The sequence below is a fragment of the Scyliorhinus canicula genome, chromosome 1 (assembly GCF_902713615.1).
Source record: "Scyliorhinus canicula chromosome 1, sScyCan1.1, whole genome shotgun sequence".
NCBI classification, from domain to species: domain Eukaryota; kingdom Metazoa; phylum Chordata; class Chondrichthyes; order Carcharhiniformes; family Scyliorhinidae; genus Scyliorhinus; species Scyliorhinus canicula.
In genome coordinates, this window is record NC_052146.1 from 24,767,507 (window position 1) to 24,785,695 (window position 18,189).

General features: G+C 51.1%; 1 protein-coding gene across 3 annotated transcripts in view; it reads left to right on the forward strand.

Annotated features, from left to right (window-relative positions):
* smtnb (smoothelin b) overlaps window positions 1–18,189 on the forward strand; it is a 563,126-nt gene that overhangs the window by 91,883 nt on the left and 453,054 nt on the right. For all 3 annotated transcript variants that reach the window (XR_005457667.1, XM_038774843.1, XM_038774931.1), the window contains exon 2: window positions 17,033–17,193. Coding sequence is in view for 2 of the 3 variants with exons in the window: in XM_038774843.1 (XP_038630771.1) it covers window positions 17,033–17,193 (161 nt within the window). In the remaining variant the exon portion in view is untranslated. The remainder of the gene's footprint in view (window positions 1–17,032; window positions 17,194–18,189) is intronic.

Here is an 18,189-nt window from a genome sequence, read left to right on the forward strand (position 1 = left end):
AACCCAAAACCCCTCAACCCATTAAACCCCCATCTTTCCCTCCCTCAGCAGTCAACGGTAACCAACTCTCCAAGATGCAAAATAAACAAACCCCAACTATTGTAGAATCCATCACTCCTCCCGCCCCTCAACTTCCCCCAGAGCAAATTTCACTTTTTCCAGTGCCAGAAACTCCCAGTAGGTCCCCCCGCCATGCCAAGGCACAGGGTGGAGAAGCTGACCTCCACCTCAATAAGACCTGCTTGCGAGCAATCAGCGAGACGAAGGTTAAAACATCTGCTCCCACACCCGCTTGCACCTCTGGCTGGTCCAACACCCCGAATATGGTTTCTAGGGAACCGGGCTCCACATCCACATACAGAAACCCCGCAATAGTGCTGAAAACCGTCCTCCAAAACCTTTCCAGCTTCGGGCAAGCCCAAAATGTATGTACATGGTTCCCACATTGCTCATAGATATCCTGCACCCCTTAGAACAACCAGCTCATCCGAGACTTTGTAAGGTGCACCGTGTATGCTACCTTCAGCTGTATCAGCCCCAGCCTCTCGCATGAAGTCAAGGTGTTTACCGCTCCCAACTCTTCCTTCCATTTCACCATAACCACCTCCATGGACACCCCAACCTCCAAAATTCTCCTGTAAATCGCTGAGACAATCCCCCTCTCCAAACCCCCTGCTGACAGCACCACCTCCAGCAATGAGGAGGAAGTATCTATCGGGAAGTTTGGGAAAACCTTCCTTGCAAAGTCCCGGACCTGCATATACCTGAAAATCCCCCCCCCCCCCCCCCAACCCACCCCATGTCATCCCAAACCTCTCGCTCAGCTCCTCCAAACTCACAAACCACCCTCCCAGTAGGAGATCCTTAATTTCCTTAATCTACTCTCTTCTCATACCTGGAACCTCGCATTCATGCTCCATGGCTCGAAACCATGATGCCCCTTAATTGACATTCCACCCCTCTCCTGAAATTGCCTCCAGATCTTTAGCATGGCCACCGCCACTGGACAAACGGAATACTTCCCTGGTGCCATTGCTAATGCCTGCAACCCTGATCCCCCTATGTGAGCCCACCTCCATCCTCCCCCACAAAGCCCCCACCTCCCTATACCATCCTTGAATCTTCTCAGCATTCGCCGCCCAATAGTAATAATTCAATTTGGGAGGCCTAGCCCCCACTCTGCAATATCACCTTCCTAATCCTAGCCACCTTCCCTGCCTAAACAAACAAGGAGATCAGCTTGTCCACCCCCCTGAAAAATGCCTTGGGCAGAAAGACTGGCAGTCACTGAAACAGAAACAAGAATCGTGGCAAAGTATTCATCTTTACTGTTTCTGTCTGGCCCGCCAATGACTAAAGGAGATTGTCCCACCTCAACAAGTCCGCCTTCAACCTTCCCACCAAGCTAGTGAAATTGAACTGCCCAATCCCAGGCCACCTGCACTCCCAAATACTTAAAGTGAGATGCTGCCAGATGAAATGGCAACCCCCACCCCTCTCCCGCTGCTGGAGTGGAGACCAGAAAGTACTCAATTTTCCCTAAAATCAGTTTCAACTCTGAAAACTTTCCAAATCCCTGAACCAACCCCATTATGCTCCCCAACGAAGAATTAAGCTTTGAAATATACAAGTCATCCGCATATAAAGAGACTCTATGCTTCACTTCCTCCCTCCCTCACTATTCCCTTCCACAACCCTGAGCTCCTCAGCACAATTGCCAAAAGCTCTGTAGCCAATGCATCCCTGCCTTGTACCCTAGTGCAATGCAAAGTACCCCAAATTGATATCATTCATGCAAACACTCGCCATTGGCTCCTTATACATCAGCTGCACCCACGCCACAAACTTCGGTCCAATCCCAAATTTATCCAACACCGCCATAAAATAACTCCACCCGTTCAAGCGCCTTGTCCACACCTAATTCCACCACTTCCTCTATCTCCCTTCCCTCTGTCGGAGAAATCACCATGTCCAACATTCTCCTCCCATTCAGTGACAATTGTCTGCCCTTTATGAACCCCATCTGATCCACCCCGATCACCTTCGGAAGACACCTCTCCAATTTTAACACCAATATCTTGGTATCCACATTCAGCAGAGATATGAACCTGTACAGCACACACTCCACCGGATCCTTGTCCTTCTTGAGCAACAATGAAATGAAGGCCTGCCCCATCGTTTGCGGCAAGACACCCCTGTCCATTGTGGCCTTGAACACTCCACAATCAACGGCGCCTGTCAAAACAGCCTATCATTAAATCTTTTATAAAATTCGACCGGAAACCCATCTGGTCCCGCCATCTTCCCTACCTGCATCCTCCAGATTGCCACCTTCACCGCCTCCAGCCCTTCCCTCTCCACCTCACCCAACCTCGGGGACTCCAACCCGCCCTGGAACTTCCTCATCTCCCGCTCATCCTCTGGTGGCTCCGGCTTATATAAAACTCCTCAAACACCTTACTAATCTGCTCGGGAGCCACCACCAACTCCCTCGTCTTGTCCCCCACCCAACTATCTCCCTCGCTGCAGCCTTCCTACATAACTGACTTGCCAACAAATACCCTACCTTCTCCCTGTACTCATAGACAGCGCTCCTCACCCTTCTCAACTGATGCACTGCTTTCCTCGTGGACAATAGGTCAAACCTCACCTGCAACTCTTCCTCTTTGCCCGGATCCCCGGGTTCCCCATCCACCTCCCAAATCTCTTCTTTCAATCGTTGACATTCCTCCTTCTCCTCCCTATCCACCTTGGCCTTTTACACGATCACCCTCTTACCATCTCCTTCAGAACCTCCCGAACAACCAACGGCGAGACATCTGCCATGCAATTGAACCCCACATACTCCTCAATCACTTTCCCTATCTTGCCACTGAAGATCTGAGTTGCCAAAAACCACACATCCATCCTCCACCCTGGTTCATCCAGTGCAGAGCATGATCCGAGATCACATTTGCCAAATAGTCTGCCCTCCTAACTTCAGCCTACAGCGCCTTTCCCATCACAAAAAAGTAAATCCTTGAGAACACCTTGTGCACTGAGAGAAAAATGAATACACCTAATTTCTCCCACGCCCCCCCCCTCCCACCCCCGGTGCCCTACTCTCAAACCCCGAATGAAACTCCTGGCTCACCCACCCCTTCCTAAGCCTCGTCTGGTCCTTCACCCTCAGGTGGGTCTCTTGCAGCATCACCACATCAGCTTTTAAGCCCTTCAAATGTGCAAAACCTCTTGCTTTCTTCACCGGTCCCCCTCATGGTGCATGTTACCATTCTGACCAGGGGTTGCCCTGCCTCATCCCGCCCCTTCCTATCCACCATTACCCCAAGCCTCCCCGGCTGAACCTGCTTCCATTCTTTTGTTACCGTCGAAACCCCCCAAGTATTCCCCCATCCACTTCCTCTTGCAAACACCTCACCCAGCATCGATCCCGTCCCCCCACCATTCACACCTCCCAGGAATTGAAACCTGTTCGACCAGGCTCCAACGACCACACTCTCTTTCACTGGCCAACCTTCGTTGGCTGCTGCGGTGACCCCTGCCAGAGACCCAGATTCTCCTCTCATCACTCCCTCCTCAGTCACCTGGTCCCACGTGTTCAAAACCCACCACCCTCGAACCAAGAAACAAGAAGGAACCATACCAATAAGGAAAAACAAGAACACATGTTAATAACACTCCTCCCCTCCCCCCATTTAAGAGACAGAAACAATCCCCAATCCAAGTAGAAAACCAAGAAAAGCAATCCCCATCCCCACCAACCAACTGGAAATCCCAATCCGGTCCCGGCGCCTTCCCCGACTGCATGTGGCCAATCCCTCTGACCAGCTCCTCCAACTCGATCGGCGCCCCCAGTCCCTCCACCTGCTCCTCCTGCAACCTTGGAAATCGCAGCCTGTCCAAATAGCTCTCCATTCCCCCTCCCACCACCGGCGGCTCCGACCGGTACAGTTCCCTGTAGAAGTCCTTAAAGACCTCATTGACCTCTGCCCCCTGCCGCACCACATTCCCACCCCTATCCTTCACTCCACCAATCTCCCTAGCCGCGTCCCGCTTACGAAGCTGATGCGCCAGCATCCTGCTCGCCTTCTCTCCATACTCATAGACCGCTCTCTGCGCCTTCCTCCACTGTGTCTCCGCCTTCCTGGTGGTCAATAAATCAAACTTGGCCTGCAAGCTACGCCGCTCCCCCAGCAATCCCTCCTCCGGGGCCTCCGCGTACCTCCTATCTACACTCAACAGCTCCCCCACCAGTCTCTCCCTCTCCCGCCTCTCCCTATGGGCTCAGATGGAGATCAGCTCCCCGCTAATCACTGCCTTCAGAGCCTCCCACACCATCCCCACCTGGACCTCCCCAGTATCATTGACCTCGAGGTACCTCTCGATACATCCCCGGACCCTCCTACACACCTCCTCATCAGCCAACAACCCCACGTCCAGACACCAAAGCGGGCGCTGATCCCGCCCCTCCCCCATCTCCAGATCCACCCAATGCGGAGCATGGTCCGAAATCGCAATAGCCGAATACTCGGCCTCCTCCACCCTCGGGACCAGTCCCTTACTCAGAACAAAGAAATCAATGCGGGAATAAACCCTGTGCACGTGGGAGAAAACAGAGTACTCCCGAGCCCTCGGTCTCCCGAACCTCCAGGGATCCACTCCTCCCAACTGGTCCATACCCCCTCGACACCTTGGCCGCTGTCGGCCTCCTGCCTGTCCTTGAACGATCCAGTAGGGGATCCAGCACCGTATTGAAGTGCCCCCCGTGCCCCCCCCCCCCCCCCCCCATGATCAAGCCCCCCACCTCCAGGCCAGGAATGCGGCCCAACATACGCCTCATGAAACCAGCATCATCCCAATTTGGGTTGTACACATTTACCAACACCACCCTCTCCCCGTGCAGCTTACCGCTCACCATCACATATCTGCCGCCACTATCAGCCACCACCTCAGACGCCTCAAACGCCACCCTCTTCCCCACCAGGATCGCCACCCCCCCCGTTCTTCGAGTCGGGCCCTGAATGGAAAACCTGCCCCACCCACCCCTTCCTCAGACCGACCTGGTCCGCCACCTTCAGGTGGGTCTCCTGGAGCTTGGCCACGTCCGCCTTCAGCCCCTTCAGATACGAAAACACCCGGGCCCGCTTATCTGGCCCATTCAACCCCCTCACGTTCCACGTAATCAGCCGGATCGGGGGCACCCCGCCCCCCTCCCCCGGCCGACTAGCCACAGCCCATCGACTGCTCGCCCCTGGCCAGCACCCATTCGGCCCGTTTCCCACGGCGATAGAACCTCACCCCGACCCACACCAACTCCTCCCTGGCCAATCCAGCAGCAACCCGGTATCCCCCCCCCCCCCCCCCCCCCCCCCCCCCCCCCCCCCCTAGCCGCGACGCTCCCTCCATAGCACTCCTGTGAGCCAGCTGACTTCTGCTGACCCCGGCAGCTCCCGCCCTAACTCCGACCCCTCCCGATATGAGGGCACCCCTCCTCCCCCGCATCAGCTCCTTGGCACCGCTTCAGCGTGGGAAAACGGATCTGATAGCCACGACCCTTCCCACCAGCTCCACCCCCCTCGTCCTGCAGCGCGGGAAACCAGAGAAAAGCCCGCGCTTTCACACTGCCCCCCCCCCCCCCAACGCAGCTCCCAAACAGCAGTCCCAACCCATCCACCAACTCCGTACAAACAAAATCACAGATCAACCAGCATAAACAGTGATACAGAAATAAAAAAACTCCCACAGCCCCCAATCTCTAGTTCGAGTCCAACTTTTCAGCCTGCACAAAGGCCCACGCCTCCTCCGGGGACTCAAAATAGTAATGCCGGTCCTTGTAGGTGACCCACAGGCGCGCAGGCGGCAGCATGCCGAACTTCACCTGCTTTCCGTGGAGCACCGCCTTCGTCCGGTTGAACCCTGCCCTCCGCTTAGCCACCTCCGCACTCCAGTCCTGGTAGATACGCACTACCGAATTCTCCCACTTGCTACTCCTCACCTTCTTGCCCCATCGCAGAACACACTCCCGGTCACTGAACCGATGGAACCGCACCAGCACCGTCCGCGTGGTTCATTCGCCTTAGGCCGCCTGGCCAGTACTCTGTGTGCCCCCTCCAGCTCCAGGGGCAGATGGAAGGATCCTGCCCCCACCAGCGAGTTCAGCATCACGGCCACATAGGCCGGCAGGTCTGACCCCTCCAGCCCCTCCTCGAGGCCCAGGATCGGCAAGTTCTTCCTCCGTGATCGAAACTCCATCTCCTCGAACCGATCTTGCCACTTTTTATAAAGCGCCTCGTGCATCTCCACCTTCCCCACGAGGGCCGAAACCTCATCCTCGCGCTCAGAGGCCTGCTGCTGCAACTCAAGTATCGCTGCATCCTGGGTTGTCTGGGTCACCAGCAGCTTACTAGTCGTTACCTTCAGGGATTCCAACAACTCTCCTTTCAGCTCCGTAAAATAGCGCAGAAGGGCCGCCTGCTGCTCCTCTGCCCACTACCTCCACTCCTCAGGGGCTCCACCGGCCGCCATTTTGTCCACCTTCCCTGCTTTTCCAGGGGAGCTGCTGCCGTTTTTCTCCTCGCCGCACTCCGAGTCCGCACCATAAATCCCGGGGGGGGGTTTTGCTCCAGACCCCTTTATCCACCGGGAATTGTTGAATCAGCGCCGTTTGGGGCCCTTAAAAGAGCCCACAAGTCCTATTAAAGTGGGAGCTGCCGAACGTGCGGCTTAGCTCTGCATAGCCGCAACCGGAAGCCTAGATTATGTGAATAATAACCATTTTCTCAAAGTAACGGGTAATCATAGAATTTACAGTGCAGGAGGCCATTCGGCCCATCGAGTCTGCACTGGCCCTTGGAAAGGGCACCTACTTAAGCCCTATCTCCTTAACCCAGTAACCCCACATAACCTTTTTGGACACTAAGAGCAATTTATCATGGCCAATCTACTTAACCTGCACATCTTTTGACTGTGGGAGGAAACCGGAGCACCCAGAGGAAACCCACGCACACACTTGGAGAACGTGCAGACTCCGCACAGACAGTGACCCAAGCCGGGAATTGAACCTGGGACCCTGGAGCTGTGAAGCAACTGTGCTACCGTGCTACCCTGTAATTGAATGGAGTTTCTGGAACCACACTAAAGCAGAAGCCATTTACCTACAGCAGAAGATGAGAGAAAATTGGACCAGGAGGAAGGAACAAAACAGGGGTCCAATGGTGAAGTTTCTGTTTTAGCGTTGTGACATTGATGTTTCTGTCATGATACATCTCAGCCACACAATAAGTGCTACTGGATATTCTTCTCCAGAGATTGACAGAGAAAAGGGACTTGAGGGTGAGGCATTTTCTCACCCAAGATCAACTAATTCAGCACAAACCAGAGAGTGGGCGTTCCAGGTCTGTGAGGTTGATTTGCAAATTAAGAATAAAGGGTAAACAGGTGGAAATGTTGGTGCATTGCACATTTTTGTCTCTGTGTCATCTATAATTCTTGGCGACAATTTAATTTTCCATAAACAATTTATCAAAAAAAGATTTATGACATTAATTCTCAAATGACATTGCTCAGCTTATATAAACCAAGGTCGTGACTCATTAGTTATAGCTTTGACAACCTTAATAGAATACTTTTTAAATAACAGTTGATAAATTGTGAACATTATTAAACACAATTTTATTCAGATCCATTTTTGCTCCCTTCCACTCCCTCCCCACCTCCACCCTCATCTTGTGTAGCAGAGATTAAGGCATGGTTACAGTTCCTCCTTCAACTGTCTATTATTGAAATGCAATCCAACCATGATGATTTAGGCTATTTAACAATGGGTATGCATTATTCCACAACTCTTGCATATCTTGTATGCCCACATACATGCAAATGAATGCATAAAAGTTCTAGCTGAAATTGTTGGATTGTGATCAGGAGCAGAAATCTTTTTTTTTAGTCCTTTCCTGACAGGTTAATTATATACTTTTCAACATTACGTTAGTGAGCCAGAGTTCTTCCTGGTTTGTATGAGGCTCTGTATTAAAGTGCTTTTTACAATGAGTCATGAGGATGAGTGGACGAATGAGTTGGAAGAACGATGAAGAGAGGGAGCCTATCTACTAAAGACCTAAGCCAACTTTTAATAGGTTTCACCTTTTTTGGTGTAAACTGATTTGGGGGCAGAAGCTTTAATAGATTAATTGTAGATCCAAAATATTATCTGAAGGTATAACTGGAATCTTAACAATTGTTATCTATGAAAAATAATAGTGGAAGTGAAACATTTCAGTATGTAGAGAAATTAGATAGTTGACAAATTTGGCCGCTGTTCATGACTCTCTAACAGTTGGAAAGAGCATAAAGGGGTTTGAAAGAGGGTTGACTGCCTCTCCATTTTCATTGATGAATTGAGTGTGGCACGTGGAAGAAATGAATTATTATTTTTCATTACATTGCTATAGATGTGTTCAGTTCATTGGCGGAAAAGGGGGACAATATTATTTGATTTCATGTTTTGAATCAAACTGCTTTTTAAAAAAAGTCCCTCAACTGGCACGATCTACCCGAATGGAGTACCATAGCACGCAAAATTAGCCTGGTGCTTTGAGCGCCGGGAAACACCCTGCTATCTAATGCCCATCCGGGTAAATCGGGGACTTCAGCAAGGAACTCCCCGACAAGGCCGTACTTATCCCTGTTTTAGCCCTGAGGAGCTCAATCCAGCGAAAGATCAGGACGCCAGTTTTAAATGGTGTTCCGATCTCTTGACCCTCCAACGTGACCCCTGAAGCCCTCCAAGCCCAACTCAATATAAGGAGGTCCCCGGACCACCCCCCATGCCTGCACAGGGCACACCCCAGCCCGATCGCCGCTGCACAAAAAATGCCAGCCGGTCACCCTGCCAGTGCTGCTGGCAGTACCACCTGGGCACCAATGCAGTGCCAGGGTGCCTATCTGGCACTGCCAAGGTGCCCAGGTGCCACCAGCAGTGCAGGGTACCACCCCGCCCAGAGGCATGCACCTAGGGCGTCCAATACCCTGGGTAACCTCCCCACAAGTGCCGTTCCATCATTCCCCGCTTGTGGAGACCAGTACCAAATGGTGCTCGGCAGAGTTCTCCAAGGCAAGGGAGACACCTAGATCCCACACTTTAGTTAGATCTCGGAAACGCATATTAGTTAGTGTGAGGCTAGCTGTCTCACTCTATTGTGCAGATTTGCTAGAAAGTGATCCTGCCCACAATCGGCAGGATTCACATTGTGATGTCTCGCGAGATCGCATTAGATCATGAGAGGCATGGTGAGCTGGGTAGATCCCAGAAGTGGGATCTCCCGGCACCTACCAGTTGCATTGCATTTCGGGCGCAATACGACTGGTAGATCCTGCCCAGAATGTCTGTTCATTTAAATTATGGCTATTTATGGGACATCACTATACTCAAATTGGCTGCTTCCTTTTCTTCCATTACAGCAGTGACTAGAAATTGCAGTTATTTCATAGGTTATTAAGTGCTTTGGGGTATCGTGAGGCTATGAAAGATGCTCGATGGATGGAATTAATTCTTTCCTTCCTCCTGCCCTTGTCAAAAGTTTGTAAAATGTAAATGGGACATTATAAAAGTTAAAACGCTATTTTGTTCATTTGCATGTGTTAAAATGTGTGAGGGCCATGAAGAGTCCATCATGGGAGCTACCTAATACAAAAATATGGAAACAGGGCAGCACAGTGGCGCAGTCAGTAGCACTGCTGCCTCACGGCGCCGGGGTCCCTGGTTCGATCCCGGCTCTGGGTCACTGTCCCTGTGGAGTTTGCACATTCTCCCCGTGTTTGTGTGGGTTTCGCCCCCACATCCCAATGATATGTAGGGTAGGTGCAGGGCAGGGCAGGACCACGCTATATTGCCCCTTAATTGGAAAAAATGAATTGGGTACTCTGAATTTATTTTTAAAAATGTCGAAACAACAATTGTTGTTAATAACAATAATAATAATCTTTACTGGTGTCACAAGTAGGTTTGCATTAACACAGCAAAGAAGTTACTGTGAGAATCCCCTAGTCACGCCACACCGGCACCTGTTCGGGTCCACTGAGGAATTCAGAATGTCCAATTCACCTAACAAGCACATCTTTCAGGACTTTTGGGAGGAAACAGGAGAACCCGGAGGAAGCCCACGCAGACACTGGGAGAATGTGCATACTCTGCACAGACAGTGCCAGCAATTTAACCCGGGTCCCTGGTGCTGTGAAGCAATTGGTTTCATTTTAGTTTTTAATTACTTTCATCACCCATAAAGATGATTTCAGAACTTGAGGCATTATTTTGCTCATTTTTGATGAAAGGCTTGAAGAATTAATATATCTGGTTTGTTGCCGGTGCCACGTGCTAGTGAGGTGAGGAACAGGGAGAGAGTGCAGATAAACACGTGGCTGCAGGGATGGTGTAGGAGGGAGGGTTTCAGGTACGTGGATAATTGGAGCATATTCTGGGGAAGGTGGGACCTGTACAGACAGGATGGTTTTCACCTAAACAAGAGGGGCACCAATATCCTGGAAGGGAAATTTGCTACGGCTCTCCCGGGGGGGGGGGGGGGGGGGGGGGGGGGGGGGTTAAATTAATTTGTCAGGGGGCTGGGAAAATGAGCTGTCGCCAGAAGCCAGTGTTGAGAGTAGTGAGGTACTGAGGAGGGTATCAAGGTGGCAGGAGTGTACCGGCAGACAGAAAGGTGGGTTGAAGTGTGTCTACTTCAATGCAAGGAGCATCCGGAATAAGGTAGGTGAACTTGGAGTGTGGATTGGTACTTGGGACTACGATGTTGTAGTCTTTATGGGGACATGGTTAGAACAGGGACAGGAATGGTTGTTGGAAGTTCTGGGGTGTAGATGTTTCAGTAAGAGTAGGGAAGGTGGTAAAAGAGGTGGAGGAGTAGCATTGTTAATCAAGGATAGCTTAACGGCTGCAGAAAGGCAGTTCGAAGGGGCTCTGCCTACTGAGGTAATATGGGCCGAAGTTAGAAATAGGAAAGGAGCAGTCACATTATTAGGAGTTTTCTATAGGTCCCCAAATAGTAATAGAGATGTGGAGGAAGAAATTGCAAAACAGATTATGGATAGGTGTGGAGGTCTCAGGATAGTGGTCATGGGTGACTTTAACTTTCCAAATATTGATTGGAACCTCGGTCGAACAGTTCGGATGGGGCAGTTTTTGTACAGTGTGTGCAGGAGGGTTGCCTGACACAATATGTGGATAGGCCGACAAGAGGTGGGGCCACATTGGATTTGGTACTGGGTAATGAACCGGGCCAAGTGATTTGTTTGTGGGAGAGCACTTTGGAGATAGGGACCACAATTCGGTGTCTTTCACTATTGCAATGGAGAGGGATAGGGCCATATGGCAGGGCAAGGTTTATAACTGGGGCAGAGGCAATTATGATGTGATTAGGCAAGAATTAGGGAGCATAAGATGGGAACAGAAACTGTCAGGGAAAAGCACAAATGAAAAGTGGAGCTTGTTCAAGGAACAAATACTGCGTGTCCTTGATAGGTATGTCCCTGTCAGGCAGGGAGGAAATGGCCGTGTGAGGGAACCATGGTTCACAAAAGAGGTTGAATGTCTTGTCAAGAGGAAAAGGAAGAGTATGTAAGGATGAGAAAACATAGGACGGGTAGGAGGCCGGCGGCGGCCAAGCTGCTGAGGAGGTTTATGGACCAGATGGGAGGGGTGGATCCCTGGAGGTTTGCGAGGCCGAGGGCGCGGGAGTACTCCTTTTTCTCCCATGTGCATAGGGTTTACTCCCGAATAGATTTTTTTCGTCCTGAGCAGGGGATTGATCCCGAGGGTGCAGGATGCCGAGTATTTGGCCATAGCAATTTCAGACAATGCTCCGCACTGGGTCGATCTGGAGATTGGGGAGGCGTGGGACCAGTGCCCGCTGTGGCGTCTGAACGTGGGGTTGCTGGCTGATGAGCAGGTGTGTAGGAGGGTCCGGGAAGTATTGAGGGGTATCTTGAGGCCAACGACACGGGGGAGGTCCGGGTGGAGATGGTTTGGGAGACTCTGAAGGCAATGATCCGGAGGGATGCTGATTTCCATCCGGGCCCATAGGGAAAGGAGGGAGAGGAGGGAGAGGGAGAGACTGATGGGGGAGCTCCTGGATGTGTATAGGAGGCACGCGGAGGCCCCGGAGGAGGGATTGCTGAGGGAACGGCGTAGCTTGCAGGCCAAGTTCGACTTGCTGACCACCAGCAAGGCGGAGACACAGTGGAGGAAGGCGCAAGGCGCGGTTTATGAGTATGGGGAGAAGGCGAGCAGGATGCTGGCGCATCAGCTCCGCAGGCGAGATGCGGCTAGGGAAATTGGTGGAGTGATGGATAAGGGTGGGAATGTGGTGCGGAAGGGGGCAGAGGTGAACGGGGTCTTTAGGGACTTTTACGAGGAACTGTACCGGTCGGAGCCACCGGTGGAGGGGGGGATGGAGAGCTTCATGAACAGGCTACGTTTCCCAAAGGTGCAGGAGGAGCTGGTGGAGGGGCTAGGGGCGCCGATTGAGTTGGAGGAGCTAGTCAGGGGGATTGGTCAAATGCAGTCAGGAAAGGCGCCAGGCCGGATGGGTTCCTGGGGGAATTTTATAAAAAGTATGCAGACCTGGTGGGCCCCCTGTTGGTGCGAGCCTTCAATGAGGCATGGGGGGGGGGGGGGGGGGGCTTTGCCCCCGACGATGTCATGGGAGCTAATTTCTTTGATCTTGAAGCGGGATAAGGACCCCTTTCAGTGTGGATCATACAGGCCAATCTCGCTCCTCAATGTGGATGCTCAGTTGCTGGCGAAGATCCTGGCCACCAGGATAGAGGACTGTGTGCCAGGGGTGATACACGAGGATCAGACAAGATTTGTCAAGGGAAGACAGCTTAACACGAATGTGCGGAGATTGTTAAATATTATTATGATGCCGGCGGTGGAGGGGGAGGCGGAGATAGTGGTGGCGCTGGATGCAGAGAAGGCTTTGATAAGAGTTGAGTGGGGGTACCTGTGGGAGGTGCTGGAGCGGTTTGGATATGGGAGGGGTTCAGAAATGGGTGAGGTTGCTGTATGAGGCCCCGATGGAGAGTGTAGTTACTAATGGAAGGAGATCAGAGTACTTCAGGCTCTACCGTGGGACCAGGCAGGGGTGTCCCCTGTCCCCCTTGCTTTTTGCACTGGCGATTGAACCTCTGGCTTTGGCGTTGAGGGAGTCGGGGAGGTGGAGGGGTCTGGTGCGGGGTGGGGAGGAACATCGGGTATCGCTGTATGCGGACGACCTGCTGCTGTATGTGGCGGACCCAGAGGGGGGAATGCCGGGGGTGATGGAGCTGTTGGCTGAGTTTGGGAGCTTTTCGGGCTATACGCTGAATCTGGTCAAGAGTGAGGTATTTGTGGTGCACCCGGGTGATCAGGAGGAGGGAATTGGGAGGCTCCCGTTTAAGAGGGCAGTGAAGAGTTTTAGGTACCTGGGGGTGCAGGTGGCTGGGAGTTGGGGGACTCTCCACAAGCTAAATTTTACCAGGCTTGTGGAGCAGATGGAGGAGGAATTTAAAAGGTGGGACATGGTGCCGCTATTGCTGGCGGGTAGAGTGCAGTCCGTCAAAATGACAGTGCTCCCGAGGTTTTCAGTGTTTGCCCATCTTTATCCCTAGGGCCTTTTTAGGAGGGTGACTAGCAGTATCATGAGCTTTGTTTGGGCGCATGGGACCCCGAGGGTGAAGAGGGTCTTCTTGGAGCGGGGTAGAGATGGTGGAGGGCTGGCGTTACCCAATCTTGCGGGGTATTATTGGGCGGCCAATGTGTCGATGGTGCGCAAGTGGGTGGTGGAGGGGGAGGGGGCAGCATGGAAACGGTTGGAGATGGTGTCCTGTGGAGGCACAAGCCTGGGGGCCCTGGTAACGGCGCCGTGGCCGCTCCCTCCTACAAGGTATACCACGAGTCCGGTGGTGGTGGCTACCCTCAAGGTTTGGGGGCAGTGGAGGCGACATAGGGGGGAAGTGGGGGGTTCGATGGAGGCTCCACTAAAGGGGAACCATCGGGTCGTCCCGGGGAACATTGATGGGGGGTTCCAGGGTTGGCATAGAGCGGGCATCAGACAGCTAAGGGACCTGTTCATTGATGGGAGGTTTGCGAGCCTGGGGAAGTTGGAGGAGAATTTTGAGCTCCCCTCGGGGAACGTGTTCAGGTACCTGCAGGTAAAGGCGTTTGCCAGGCGGCAGGTGGAGGGATTCCCTTTGCTTCCCGCGAGGCGGGTGAGTGATAGGGTGCTTTCGGGGGTCTGGGTCGGGGATGGGAAGATATCTGATAACTACAAGGTAATGCAGGAGGCGGAGGAGGCGTCAGTAGAGGAGCTAAAGGCTAAGTGGGAGGGGGAACTGGGAGAACAGATCGAAGATGGAACATGGGCTGATGCCCTGGAGAGGGTTAACTCTTCCTCCTCATGTGCACGGCTTAGCCTCATCCAATTCAAGGTGCTGCACCGGGCCCACATGTCCGGGTCTAGGATGAGTAGGTTCTTTAGGGGCGAAGACAGGTGTGTCAGGTGTTCGGGGAGTCCAGCGAACCATGCCCATATGTTCTGGGCATGCCCAGCACTGGAGGAGTTCTGGAAGGGGGTGACAAGGACGGTGTCGAGGGTGGTAGGATCCAGGGTCAAGCCAGGCTGGGGACCCGCGGTTTTTGGGGTTGCGGTGGAGCCGGGAGTGCAGGAGGCGGGGGGGGGGGGGGGGGGGGCGTTGACTATGTTTATTTAATTTTAATTGATTTTTAAGTTATCTTGTTGTTTACTGGGTTTGGGGGGGGGGTGGGGGTGGGGTGTGATACATGCGTTTCTACGGTCTTGGGGGTGTTATACTTATTATGTTGTTTTATTGTTGCTTGCTGTTGTTGTTATATTTTCTGTAAAAAATTTCAATAAAAAATATTTTTTAAAAATGGATGAGAAAACAAGGTTCAGTTGGGTCACTTGAGGGTTACAAGGTAGCAAGAAATGAGCTTAAAAAAAAAGGGCTTAGGAGAGCTAGAAGGGGGCATGAGAAGTCCTTGGCGGGTTGGATCAAGGAAAACTCCAAGGCTTTTTACTCTTATGTGAGAAATAAAAGAATGACCAAGGACAGTAGTGGGAACTTGTGCATCAAGTCAGAAGAAATAGGAGAGGCGTTGAATGAATACTTTTCTTCAGTGTTCACCAAGGAGAGGGGCCATGTTTTTGAGGATGAGAGTGTAATACAGGCGGGTAGGTTGGAGGAGGTAGATGTTCTGAGGAAGGATGTATTAGCAATTTTGAAAAACCTTAGGGTCGACAAGTCCCCTGGGTCAGATGGGATATATCCAAGAATTCTTTGGGAGGCAAGGGATGAGATTGCAGAGCCTTTGGCTGTGATCTTTGGGTCCTCACTGTCCACGGGGATAGTGCCAGAGGACTGGAAAGTGGCGAATGTTGTTCTTCTGTTCAAGAAAGGGAATAGGAATGACCCTGGTAATTATAGGCCGGTTAGTCTTACTTCGGTGGTCGGTAAGTTAATGGAAAATGTCCTGAAGGATAGGGTTTGGAAAGATGCAACTTAATCCGGGAGAGTCAACACGGATTTGTGAAGGGTAAGTCTTGCCTCATAAATTTGATTGAATTCTTTGAGGAGGTAACTAAGTGTGTAGATGAAGGTGGAGCAGTTGATGTCGTATCCATGGATTTTAGTAAGGCGTTTGATAAGGTTCCCCATGGTCGGCTCATGAAGAAAGTAAGGAGATGTGGGACAGAGGGAAATTTGGCCAATTAGATAAGTAAGTGGCTAGCACATAGAGGCAGAGGGTGGTGGTGGATGGAAAATTCAGACTGGAGACCAGTTACCAGCGGTGTACCACAGGGATCAGTGCTGGGTCCACTGCTATTTGTGATTTTTATCAATGACTTGGAGGAGGGGACTGAAGGGTGGGTCAGTAAATTTGCTGATGACACCAAGATTGGTGGAGTAGTGGATGAGGTGGAGGGCTGTTGTAGGCTGCAAAGAGACATTGATAGGATACAGAGCTGGGCCGAAAAATGGCAGATGGAATTGAACCCTGATAAGTGCGAGGTGATTCATTTTGGTAGAAAAAAGTTGAATGCGGATTACAGGATCAACGGCAGGATTCTGAGGAATGTGGAGGAACAGAGAGAGATCTTGGGGTTCATGTCCACAGATCTCTGAAGGTTGCCACTCAAGTGGCTAGAGCTGTGAAGAAGGCTTATTGTATATTAGCATTTATTAACAGGGGGCTTGTGGTTAAGAGCTGCGGGGTTATGCTGCAACTATACATGACCCTGGTGAGACCACATTTGGAGTATTGTGTGCAGTTCTGGTCACCTTATTACAGGAAGGATGTGGAAGCATTGGAAAGGGTGCAAAGGAGATTTACCAGGATGCTGCCTGGTTTGCAGGATAGGTCTTATGAGGAAAGGTTGAGGGAGCTAGGGCTTTTCTCTTTGGAGCGGAGGAGGATGAGAAGCGACTTAATAGAGTTTTATAAGATGATAAGGGGGATAGATAGAGTGGACGTTCAGAGACTATTTCCTCGGCTGGATGTAGCTGTTACAAGGGGGCATAACTATAAGATTCAGGGTGGGAGATATAGGAGGGATATCCGAGGTAGGTTCTTTACTCAGAGAGTGGTTAGTGTGTGGAATGGACTGCCTGCTGTGGTAGTGGAGTCGGACACTTTAGGAACTTTGAAGCGGTTATTGGATAGGCACATGGAGCACACCAGAATGACAGGGAGTGGGATAGCTTGATCTTGGTTTCGGACAATGCTCGGCACAACATCGAGGGCCGAAGGGCCTGCTCTGTGCTGTACTGTTCTATGTTCTATGTACTGTTCTATATCTCCACAAATATTGCCTGACCTCTTGTGTATGTACAGCTATTTTTTATTTACGATTTCCAATATCTGCAGAATTTTCATTTTGTATTGCACGAACTGTCTGCTTTGGAATTGGCAAACAGTAATTTTATGTGAATCTTAACTCAATGTATTTCTTTTCCCCTGAAACAGCTTGAAGTCACTGATGACCTCGATGAACGCAGACTTATTCGTTCCACAATATGTGAACTAAGGAGGAAAGAACTGAAAGGAATGGAGGAAGCGCTGTCTTCCAAACGCTTTCGTTCTGAAAGAACAAATGAGCGTCTTGAAAACAAAGAGAACCAATTCCGGTAAGGTTGTGTGCAATACATAGAATTTACAGTGCAGAAGGAGGCCATTCGGCCCATCGAGTCTGCACCGGCTCTTGGAAAGAGCACCCTACCCCCTATCCAAGGTCAACACCTCCACCCTATCCCCATTACCCAGTAACCCCACCCAACACTAAGGGCAATTTTGGACACCAAGGGCAATTTATCATGGCCAATCCACCTAACCCGCACATCTTTGGACTGTGGGAGGAAACCGGAGCACCCGGAGGAAACCCACGCACACACGAGGAGGATGTGCAGACTCCGCACAGACAGTGACCCAAGCCGGAATCGAACCTGGGACCCTGGAGCTGTGAAGCGATTGTGCTATCCACAAGGCTACCGTGCCTTGTAAAGCCTCATACAGCAATGAATTTATATATTCATGCCTGAAATTAACATTGGTGCACGTTTTGTATGGAAACTTTCTATCTCCTGGTCGTTCTGGTACAAAAAGTGTCAATTTCCTCAGTAGATTTCCTGACAGCTCAGCCGGGAAATGTATTCCCTGATAAAGGGTCACCTGGACTCGAAACATTAGCTCTTTTCTCTCCCTACAGATGCTGCCAGATCTGCTGAGATTTTCCAGCATTTACTCTTTGGTTAACGTATTCCCTGATATGGACCTGGATCATAAGAGATTAGCAATCCCCAATCCTTAAATGCTGAATATGTGCTTTGTAATTGTTATCTCGGATGAGCCATTAGTGGAAGCACCACCATTTGCCTTGTGTATCTCCAGATTAAGGTGAGAGGAAGCCAGTCTGTGATCGTTACTGAAAGATGCACTTGTGTGAGGACCAAACAAACAACATTCATTGCCTTGCTTACTTCACACATCAGCATGTTCATCGAAGCAAGTCCAATGGATCTTACATATCCTCCCACTCTGAAAGTGGCCATGAAAGTGCTTATGATGCTTTGTTTAGTCAGACTACTTACCCACAGATAGTGTGGGCTTTTGCATGAAGAATGGCC